Here is a 12147-nt window from a genome sequence, read left to right as displayed (position 1 = left end):
GAAAACAAGAAGTACGTATGAGAGCACGGGGTAACGCTGGTTTGCCCAAAATAAGAACTCCCTGCCTTAAACACAAACACAGACGGGCCATCGGTGCCCCCCTCTCCCCCTCACCCCTCCCCCTGGAAAGGGAAGCAGGCCGCGACCCCTCGCTCGCACTTCTCCGGGACGTCAGCAGCCAAGGATACAAAACAAACAGCAGGGCCCCTGTGTGGGAAAAGTGTGGTGTGACTGCGACGGGAGGCAGTAAATTAAGGCATTACATCACCCCCATGGCGTGAGCCTGCCAGGCCGCTACCCTGGGACTAGACACTAAGCCCCATCTACTCATTCTAATTCAAACACCCACACAAGTGTAAATAAGACCTCCTGCTAGCATTCTTTCCCTTATGCAGTGAAACCCACTAAGCGCTGGCAAAGAGGCACTGCGAGGATAGAAGTACATACAAGTATCCAATAACCCACTATCTCAGAATTTTAATAGCAATCATGTGAGCTTGAGCTAACGTAATAATGTTCCAGATTTCCCTCACTGCTGAGAGATCCCTGTGCTTAGTCTCGTCCTTTAAAACGTAACCGACGTCACAAGTCGGTGATTGCTTGCTTTGAATGCCTATTTGTTTCTATTTCGAGGATGCGCAACTGGAGTATGACCCTTTCGCGGGTTGGAGCCGCTGAAAAAGAGAATGTTTCAGGGGAATGTTTCAGGGGAAGGTCTTGTTTTGCCAAAGAGAGTGTTGAATGAAGATGCTGGGTATTTCCTAATGGTCAGTGACACACTGCAATGGCATCCAGATGGATCAATTAGGCCAAATGTGTTCTGACTGCTAGAGGACAGGGAAGCCTATGTGCTCATCTGGAAACCACTGAAAGAGAACTGTGGCGTACAGTTTATGCTTTTGGCTACTGTGTGAAGAGGAAACTATAAAAAACATAAAACTATTGTTCCTGTTTCCTTACAACTCCTTATAATGCGGACAAGAATACATTTCAAGGTAAAGCCATTTTCTAAAGCTATTTCAACCACATTTTGGTTTATGTTGTCAAAGCAGATTTCGTTTTCAATTTACAGTTTATATTTTTTTGCGTTTGTAAACAAATGTTCAGAGCAGTATGGGGAGTTATGTTCAATGATATCTAAAATTCACATCAAATAATATTAAGTGTGTATTTTGATATTCCCTTCGTATCCTTTCCAAAGAGTAGTTTGACAACTCCTGTCAGTGCAAAAGAGCAGCATTACAAAGGTGTATGGCACCCCAACCAGGATGGCTACGTGAAAACAGTCTGACTGTATTCCAGATATATACATTACAGAAAATTTCAGAAGACCTAACTCTCATTTATTAAATGTACACCAGTTTAAGAGTGGTGAGAGTGCACCTCAGTGGTATTCATGGGTGAGATGTTGCCAATGTTACCAATGTAGCAATCACAGATGACGACTCCTACCTTGTGAGTTTCGGTGTTGTCCTGGACCAGTGGGAAAACCCTCTTCTGTCAAACAGAGGAAGACCTGGTCATATTGCACACATGACACTAACCATAAACCAGTCAGTGAAGCAGGAGACAGTGGGTGACCTTAATGCTTTTACTCAGAGGTGGCAAGGGAAGAGTGAAATAGCTGAGCTTTCATTACTTTTCTACCCTCATTTCCTCAAAATGGTGCCTAAACTGCAAGGCAAAGGAGATATATAAGCATAACTCATGCATGTTTTCAAGGAAGCATATCATATACAAGCATATCTTTCAAATGTGTGACTGTTCATTTACAGTAGGCTGTTCAGAATGTTAGTTCATGCTGATATGATGATGCAGTAGACCATATAAAGCTATACTGACCTGTTTGTGTGTGTGTGAGTGAGGGGACGCTCTGTGTGGTGGGACCTAGGGACACCAATACGATAATATTAAATGCCTATAAGAATGGCCGCTCACTAAAAAAGCCAAACTGTAGCGCTGAGTGGATTCTCGATATAAATGTGTGGCTTCTCATGAAGCCAAAATAGTTGTAGAAACTGTATCTTCAAACCTGAATATGATGTATCTGGTCTACTTGCACTTTAATTAAACTGTGACTGCTTGTCTCATGAATTTGTAACTGCAACAATAGCAAAACTTCACTGCTGAGCAAAGAGGCACGAATTAATTACATGGTACGGAAGTGCTCATTGTGTGTTGCAGGCCCTCTGTTGCTTAAGTCATTTTAAATGCAAATACCATTTGAGAGCATCTACTTCCCCTTCTGTTCAGAGAGGCTGAGAATGTGACAACATGTATGCTGGTGCGGTGGGCATGCTCAGTACTGTTCCTCATATCACAACATGTCACTGCTTGGAAGGAAGACCTTGCAATTAGTTTTGAAATTCGCTTCGAGGTAGGTGTGTGTGTGTGTGTGTGTGTGTGTTAAATCCCCATCCTGTTTCACACTTCAGCACTGACTGAGAGGGCAAAACAGCAGCCACCTGGAACACCTTCTGTCCAGATTCCCAGCATGCATGCACACTTGCATTTGCTCTTATCAAACACAGCTAATGCCTTCACAGGAATTATTATTCAATCAGTCTGGAGGTACGCAAGAAACAATATCCTCTCATTATATAAGCACAAATGTATATTTGGCATGCAAATTTTGCTATTGTTCAACTATCTTTATTAATGCTGCTTGCAAATAAAACTCATTAATATGCAAATGCATGCAATCCCCCTACTCCAGATTGTCACATCCACAGGGGGGCAAGAAGCGTGGTGTAGAATCTGTCTGAAGTGCTGCTCCCTCCAGTCACCAAGCTGACAGGAAGTGTGCGCGCAGATGCTGGGGTGTTCTGGTACGGGGGTGGGGGTGGGGCGGGGGGGTGCCGTGTTCTCCTGTTACTCACCCATGTTTACTGTCATCATCAGGAAGTGACCGTGATGAACCCGAGCGCAGCGTTCGACTTCACTCGCTCGGCAGGCAGCTCACCCTGGGAGGGAAACGACACCTTTCAGAGCGATAAACGAGGTTTTTGACAGGTGAAAACGAAGCAGCGTACCTTAAAAAAAAAATAAACCCTTCAACGGTCTCACAAGCTTTTAAATCAAATGCGGTCTACCATTTGGCTGAGTAGACAATTAGACAGTTAAAGGGGTCAAGGTCAACCATTATGATTCGGCTAGTATTGGGTTATTTTCATTCTCACTTACATTTTCAATACGGGATGTTAGCAGAGACAAATAAAATGAGCTAGGCTAAAAGTATTTGCACAATATCATCAATGGTTCAGTCTTTGACTGACTGCACAGTGGCATTCTGAGAATGAGTCTGTCTGCCTCTAGAGAAATTTCAGTCTTTGATGATGGCAGAGCATTTTGCCCTTGAGAGATTATTCGCCCATAATGCAAGGGGGAGCTGGCAGATCGCAACCGAATGCAATAGGTGGAGACCGCAAACCCTTCAAAGGGAGCCACAAAAGTGCAGCGCGATATGGCAGCTCTTTAATAGAGAAAGAGGGGCTGTCACTGCCACAGATGCGGGGATCCACAAATGAATCCTACATGTTGACATATGAAAGAGATAAAACAAAGAGCACAGTTTTCTTTCATTTATAACAGTCCTGCTCCCAGAACAATGCAAATGCCTGCAGTAGACACCGAGCGCAGCAAGGCAATTATAGTTTCTCAAAAGCAAAGTTATTCAAATTTTCTCTTGTGCCTTTCAAATTCTTGTTAGCGAGCTAGCATTGCAGCTCTGACATAAAATGTAAATAAAAAAACTTTACTGCTTTCTGATTTCACTGAAAGCAAAGCCCAGTATTTGTTTGCAAAAAATCTAAAAAAAGATGTGTTTTCGAGCTATAAATTTAATTTCATTGTAAAATCTCATTTTAAAGTATGACACTTGCATAATAAATATGTATTTGGTTATAATCTAGAGAAAATTACACATTGCAGTAAATGGATAATTTTATTTTTGAAGGAAAGACAGCGGCTGTTGTCAAATCAACTGAGCATGCACTGTCACAAATACATGAGTTTGTCTCTATCCAATCTGCACAACTAATTTACCCCTTAACCTAAATACCGTTCCTAGTACTGTTTTCAAAATCAACTTTAGTTATGGAAAGCAGATATCTAAAAGTATCTTTCTGCATGATGACACAGCATTAATGGAACAGAACCAATGAACCATTACTGTCACTGTTTTTTTTAACTACAGCAACAGGAAAATACTTTATAAGGCAAAAAATGTAACCATAACAACACGCATATGCTAACTATTATAAGAAAGTGTAAACATAATCATGTTTTTGTCCTTCTAATGCGAGAAAAATTCTCAAAGTCAAACTGATTTAAACGACGCTGTTAAACAGTGACTCTGTACAGCATTTCACAACCGAAAATGAGAAAGTAGGACCACGCCCATCGACAGATTGGGGCCTGCTGCAGAGTTTCCTCTGTACATCAGTAACGCAGCTGCTCAGAGCTGAAATACGACTCTGGCGGGGCCCTGAAAGCAAGGCTTCTCCCAAAACTCTCTGAGTTTTATTAAGCTGCTTGATTTTAAAATGCGTGTTTGCGCACGTGTCTGTGGGTTTCCCCCAAACAGTCAGCGGGAAAAAATGTCCGGAGATCTCTCGACGCTGCCACAGAGGCTTGCTGAAAGTTTCCAGAGGACATGCCAAAGGGTTCGTCGCCTGCGACAACAAACAGGGCAATAACAGCGCCCCACGGAGGAACACACAAGACAGGGGTTATAGAAGTCCCAAAACTCAGCGAGGGCCGGCTACAGTCACAGCTAAGGACACGTTAGCATGGCCGGCGCTAATCCCTACAGCTGGCGGTACCTTCTCATCTAAGCACAGCTTCACACAGTAATCAGTCTCCACCACCATAGTGTGGTTGTGCATGAAACCATATCTATTTTGAACAAGGAAAAGTATGCAATTTTAGTTGCTGCAGTGCAGCCATTAAACACACTGTGTGTATCATTGATAATGCTTAAGGTACTATCTACTGTAAAGGCCAGCAAACACATCCTTGGCTGGTCCTCCAAAATTTGTCCTTAACTTTGACTAATAACCAAAAGCAATAAAAAGCTTTTTTCCTTCACAAACATTTTGGCGAGTGCAGCAATCTCTAAAACGAAGTTGTCGAACTCAGTTTGTGAAGAAAAGTCATGCAATGCTTGGAAGCCAGCATTAAGGGCAAATGTTGATTGAATACAGGCCCTTTTAAAAGTGTGGCATTTGCATACAAGAGCAGTTCCCAGTATAACTTCAGAGGAGGGTTTTTAACCAACACTGCTTCATTTGGGGTCAACACAGCTAAAACTTAGTTATTAGCCCACAGTGAAAAAAAACTGTGGGGCACCAGCACAGAAACACAATGCGGGACAGGTGGTCTAGCCTGCCGCTTGCCAAATACCACACCAGCGCGGCGAGCGGTCTGGATGCCGCGCGCGCTTTATTTGTTCACCCCGCTGCCTGTGCCAGCGGGGTGGCAGACGAGCCATCTGTCAGATACTCAGCCCGCCGCGCGGACGAGCTCGTCTTCGACAGATCACCGGTCCGACGCTCAAAGCTATTCTTGGCAGGCGCGCACTGAGACGGACCCGTTCATCGTACATCAGACCGTATCGCGTTGCGCTGGCTGCTCGTAGCCCTTCGTTCCCTGTGAAAACGTGGCCTGACAGGGTCACCCAAAGCCAATGAAACACACAGCCATTATTAATATTAATTCATAAATTAATCACAAACTACTAATTCTCTTAAGGGAGAAACAAGAAATGACAATGTGCTGTTTGCGTCAGCCATGTCCACGAGGCCCAAGTATTTCAGGTTTTAAAATAAACACCCTGTAATTACAGCTACAACCAAAAGAGAAAATACTCTGAATGTGAAGATTTATGAAGCTCATTTTTCTAAACAGAGTGCTTTTCAAGGTAATTCAGCAGCTTTAATTTCAGCTGATATACCCCAAAGACACAGTACCAACAATCTACCATTTACAGGCATTTCTATCTCCATTCCGGAGAGATAAGTACCTACCATGGTTCAAATATCACCAACAAGCGCATAAAGATATATCATTACTAGTTATAATTATCAGTCCATCAGGCCTTGACTTGAACACCCAAACGGTCTCTGCTTGGCAATCTGAACAACGCATTGCCCACTTGTTGCAAGAGAATTTACTTCAGGATATCAGTGAAGAATTTACCTTGAACTAGTTTCCAACTATGCCCAAACAACCACCATGCATGCAAGTAATTATTTTAAAATTAAACATATTTGGTTTGGTTTTCTGATTTAGTAGAAAGCTAAAAAGAACTTTAGACACAGTATCACTCTCACTCAGGAGAGAGAAGCCTGCATGCAGCTGCGGCTCTTTAGAGTATGACCTCATGTTTAGATTAAACCTTGGACCCTCGGGGGAAAGGTCCTGACGTCACTCCTTCAGCAGAGGAAAATGCTACGTTTGAAATGAAACCATGGAAACAACAGCAAATTAGATCAAATAACATGTTGCACACAGAGTTGCAATATCTGTCTCAGATGATTCTACTTAGCAGGCTTCCACAGAATATTTGAAAAAGCGCAGAACTACAACAGTATACGCCCACTCATGAACATGTGCGTGTGCAGACATGCACGCACATCCACACATGCACACACACCCACAAACAATCACACACAAACTGACTTTACAGTAGAGTAGATCACATCCACTTCTGGCACCAGACCATTCCACCAGTGTATATGGTTGTTCCCTAAGTATGTTTTGTTTTGTGGTCGTGTGACGAGAAAGACAACAGAAAAAACAAAACACAGAAAGGCCATTCAGTCTTGAAATGTTACAATGCTGCATAGAGTTTACACATGAGACAGCCAGCACAACTGGAGTACAGATTGTAGCCACAATTCCAAACTACCCAGGAAATGTGGACAGAGGGCATAGAGGCCACTTCTCAGAGGCTACGCTAAAGGAGAGAGGGTCAGGGTGTAAGCGGGGAGGCCCGCTGAGTCCAGAGGAGACCGCACAATGCTTCTGAGCCAATCAAAGAAGAGGAGAATGGTCATAGAGAGAACAACACTGTGTGGCTCTGCACTGGGGACTTGTGCATCAGGCAGTGCTGACAGAGTGCAGTTGTGATGACAGCATTATATGACATATGACATGGGCAAAGTATGACTGATACACTGGCATTACAGGTCCAAGACACTACAGTTAGCCATTTTACTCAACGCAGTCGATGACTAAGACAGCAGCGATGAATTCATGCTGCATCGAATCCACCTGCCTACCAAGCCATCTGGGCTCGGCTGCAACTCAGCAATTTCATCATCGATGTGTTTACAAACATGCTTATCTCGGCTGCAACAGCGGTGTTATCTAACATCCTGCCCATGCTGAAGAACACTGGGTTCACTCCAGGCTTGATTACCCAGCACTAGAGCACACTAATATACCCAACAGTCAGAAGCACAGACAAATGAAATATGCTGCCAATGATATGATGCAGTATTGTGTGCTTGACAGTGAGCTTCAAATGAAAACGCCAGACCTGTCTGAGCATGAATGACTCCTACTGCCACCACTGACTGCCCTGTGGCCATTCCGGATGAACCAGGGGTTATAATGACTCTTTCTGGGAAGTGAGACAAGATCTCATCCTATCTGGAAGTCCACAGGGATGGCAGGCATTGACCTCAGCACTGACACAGACACCGTACCACGGGAGCGGTGGGACCCCCTCCATTCCCCCCCCTGCTCACGAACCAAGACCTTGACATCAGGGAGCATCTGTTGGTGCTGCTGCTAGAAGCCCATAGATAACGTGTGCCTACACATGTTCTTCCAAACCCTATAGCTAGATCAGCTGAGGGGACCAAATAGCCTAGCGCTAGTTGACTCTTCAGTAGCAAAGGAGATCTGACTGATGCATATTTTGCAACACTGAAAATGTATCTATCTTCTTCATCAGCCACTTCGTGGTATTTCCTTCACACTGAAGGGTGATTTTCCCAGGGTTAAAAACAGTTGCGTTCCTGAATTAGTGGTGTCTTCTGCACTGCCACCGGCTGTCGCCACACATTTTCCATTACCCCCGATCGCCCAGCTTATTGTGGTTTCTGTTTTCTTTTTCAGTTTTCCTTTTCAACCCTACTGGAATAGGTGTCTACCAACAGACTCTACCCACAATGGTGTGCTCTGTATGATCCTGGTACAGATATCTACCACTTCTTACTGTATGAATGGCCTTCAAATTTTCTTCACACAACATTTAATGTAAGCTGGATTGTTTTACAATACCTGTCCTAGTCACCTGAGGCGTCGCAACACAACTGGTGAAAAAATAGATACAAATGTACGTTAATTTCATTTTGAAATGTCTGAATACTCTCACAAAATATTTGGTACAAATTTCTCTACTGCTTGGAAGAGACCTTGGCTAAGCTCTTTAATGTAACAACAGTCAATAGCCAATAATATTCAATTTCATACACAGATACTACATTAATTTAACCAAATTTGTGCATATTTATCAATTAAATTAATTAGGAACTGGAGAAATCTTCAGGGGTTATTTTTTGTGAATACTGTCTTCAAATGTGTGCTATGATTTATTACACAGAAAGCTTGGACTGTATGCAGTTTCTCTACAATATTTACATTGAGTTAAGCTATGCGTGGTTCTGGCTTTGATTTAAAACAGCACTAAGTAATTCAGCCAGTAACAGATTCATATCTACCGTAGATAAAGTTGTGCCTTCTCCAGAACAACTCCCATGGCTTGATTAATAAGAGAATTTAATAACCTTTGGATTGATGACCTGAACGAACTCAAACAGACTCAAAGGCCTTAATGATTTTCAAAAATGCTTTTCTTTAAATTCCACAGAGTCCGCCTTTACTTTTCTGATTTGTGCTTCAACACAATCCTGCTGCAGGAAAATGTAGTGGCCAAGATTCTGCCCCATTCTCCAAACTGCTAAAGGCTTACAACAGACCCAGGGTAATGTGGTCCAATGCTGCATAGAGGCTTCATGCAGCAGTCTATTGATTCTGAGTCATTTCAACTTTTGACCTAGATTATACTGTCTGGTAAGTGGGTGTTCAGTCCTCACACTCAGAGGAGAGATATAAAATGTGTGGCGCTTCCATGGTTTTAGAACAGCTGCAGGAGTTACACACACAATGAAGCGAACAACCATCACCATGGAGACCAGCCTCTCAGCCATCGGTCTCATGACTGTTCCGTCATTTTCCCTTACAAAACAGGCCACGGCTATGGGTATTTTTCTTCATATGTGTTATAGAGGGTCAATTCAATGATGCTTTTCAGTGATTTCTGAGTGTAAAAAGCTCAGTCTGACCCTCAGTTTTTACAGTTTTACAAAATCACAGAAAGTCACCTCGGAATAGGGGATAAAGACTGATGATTGGCCTTGGCGAATGAATAACTTAAATATCATCAATATTTTCCATGGGTGATATTTATCCTATGGGGAGTAAGTGGTGATTGTTCATTGGGTCATATGATTGGAACTGATAATGGTCGGTCAGGGTGCTGCTTTAGAAAAATTAAACATAACTATTATCATTACCAAGGTTTTCAACTAATAAGGGCCAACCATGGCAATAACAAAGAATTCTTCCACAGTTAGCAATGAAATTGCTAATGACCTTGATGTTGGGAAAGTCCCTTTCCTGTGTTCCACCATCATAAGGCCTTTGAAGACTGCATTGCAAATTTGGACTCCAACTGCAACTCCATCCAGAAAGCGTGCCTAAACTGTATAACTAACATTTTAGTGCAACATTAATCTAAACAAACTGACCTGCAAAGTATAACAAAAAAATCTGTGAAAAGCGCAATAAACTTTGATGTCATAGGACTTCCTTGATTATTTTCCACCAAAGTACAGATCAAGCCGTTGTTCCAATCTATCATTGACATTTAGTACAGTCCAACCTCACTATCAGCAGCACCGGGATAGTATCACTTCCATCACAGTATGGAAGTTAAGTCTGTCTGTCCAACTTTACCACAAAGTCAGTGTACTAAGTGACCACATCCAGGAGATTTTCCCACTATGAGGGCAAATATCTGATTTTGTTCGCTGCATAGATGCCTATAAGTGAGCTAAACTCACACAGTGACTCTTGTGCCAAGGACAAGACCGCTGTTACAATTTTAATTGTCCGATGAATGCGGCCAAAATGACCTGAAGTGATCTGGGGAGACCGGGATCATTTAATACATGTCTCACAGCAACCAACACAAAGTCAACAAACAAGCTGACTGACATGCACACCACTGAGATGAAGGACTTGGGCTTATATCCTGCAATATCACACCCTGTGGGTAATCATGAAACTGTAAAGAATGCTGCTCTCTACTCTGGCAATGTTACCACATGACAGTATGGTACAGGTTCCCCCTGGAGCAACTCGATGTGGTAAATCCTGAAATGTCAGCTTATATAGGAACAGAAAAACTGTAAATCAGCATTATAATTTTGACTGTTCACCAAAAGCAATATATTAATCTAATTAACTGGCTGTCCTAATGGCACATTTCTGTAGGGAAATACGACAGAGTGTAACTAACTTTGAAAAGCATTCACGTAAAGACTACTTTTTTATGATGAATAGCAAAAAAAGATGACTAACTTTGCAAAACATGGCAAAATGAACCGAAAACCTGGCTGCTTAATGTTTCTAGACCAAAGATACATAAAAAGAGGCACAAACAAAAGAATAACATAATGCATGCATAGACAGACAGGTTATTGCTTGTGTTTGCTGAAATTTAATGCAACGTTAACAAACATGCAGTGCACCTCACCGCTCAATACAGAAATTCCCGCCTTTAAAATAGCAAAAACAGTTAGGCATATATTCATCTAATTTTGAAGGCACATGTTATACTGTATAAGCTACAGCCGATCAATAGAAAACAGCATGGAGCCATTAAACACTTGTGGCTCACGGAGGTATTTGTTCGTCCATGGAAAGAAACGCAAATATTGATTTCATAAGATTACAAGTCTGTACAAGCCACACATCGATTTCATTCACGGACTAATAGTACAGTATATAATAACTACACAGATACCAAAAATATAAACCACCTGGGTGAGTGTATGCACTGTTGCAATAACGTCAAATATCAAATGTCCTATTGTATATGAATTATGCCAACTGCGCATACGTTATTATTACCAGAGGTCACGACATATGAATATGTGGTTCATGTCGGGGAAACTACCGTAGCCAAGGATTTGCGTGACTTTTCAGCAAGGAGAAAATTATGAATATAGTCTAATTTTAATTAATCAAAAGCACAACTGCTTCCAACAAAAGATAAATAAACGTCTTACAAAAATAAAATCACAAATAAAATTGGGATTATAGTCGCTTGCATAATAGATGAAAGCGCGACAGACCATATGCACATCAACTGTAGTTAACTTCAAGTCAACATGACAAAACATGACAATCATGCTAGTTTTTACTTCTTTACATGGGATAGATATTGAAAGACAGACCTGACTGCAATCAGCCATTCACTTAATTGGAAATGCGAATCATATAGTCTGCAAAACTGCATTTTACTAAATTTCCAGTTGGAGTTACAGCGATTCAGTAGGACAACCTTCATGATTAACAATAAACGGCTTTTGTCCGCAAATTATTTTGCACACGAACTTACCTGGTTACCTGCATAACTTCATCGTCTGTCAACCGCTTTCTTGATAAATTACTGAAATGTTAGACAAATCTATTCAAAAACAGCAAATAAATGTGAATGAGGGAATTATGGAAAATCCCACGATTGTTTCTCCAGCGAGTCTTTTCTGACACTGGTATCCGGAAACTGATATACTGTAAGAGCTCACGAATGAACTACTGGCAGGCGTAAAATTAACAGTAACAGTCGATTATATCCATTCATGCAAAAACATTCTGCATACAATGTCTTCTCCAGAGAATATTTGTAATCCAAATTGACCAATAAATGGCCTGTGGACCCTGCAAAGTGAGTGCTACTAAGTCTCACTTCGAGTAAAGTTTCTTCTCTTTTCTGTTGCTTCGCTTCGTTAAACACTCGTGAACTGCGAGTGTTTCCACTGAACACTGGCTCTGATGTCAGAAATAACG

At 41.9% G+C, this 12147-nt stretch overlaps 1 protein-coding gene across 5 annotated transcripts in view; it reads right to left on the bottom strand.

Annotated features, from left to right (window-relative positions):
* The window catches only part of map3k22 (mitogen-activated protein kinase kinase kinase 22), a 42959-nt gene extending 30825 nt beyond the window's left edge, over positions 1-12134 (bottom strand). For 2 of the 5 annotated variants that reach the window (XM_035413734.1, XM_035413735.1), the window contains exons 1-3: positions 11699-12132; positions 2880-2963; positions 1453-1497 (exon numbers count right to left, since the gene is read on the bottom strand). Coding sequence is in view for 3 of the 5 variants with exons in the window: in XM_035413732.1 (XP_035269623.1) it covers positions 1453-1497; positions 1843-1887; positions 2880-2898 (109 nt within the window). In the remaining 2 variants the exon portion in view is untranslated. Of the gene's footprint in view, positions 1-1452; positions 1498-1842; positions 1888-2879; positions 2964-11698 lie in introns of all 5 variants that reach the window. The other 3 variants (XM_035413732.1, XM_035413731.1, XM_035413733.1) reach the window with 3 other exon arrangements.
* Between the last annotated feature and the right edge of the window lie 13 nt (positions 12135-12147).

Source organism: Anguilla anguilla, chromosome 4 (assembly GCF_013347855.1).
Source record: "Anguilla anguilla isolate fAngAng1 chromosome 4, fAngAng1.pri, whole genome shotgun sequence".
In the NCBI taxonomy this organism is placed as follows: domain Eukaryota; kingdom Metazoa; phylum Chordata; class Actinopteri; order Anguilliformes; family Anguillidae; genus Anguilla; species Anguilla anguilla.
This window is presented reverse-complemented; position numbering and strand designations above follow the sequence as displayed.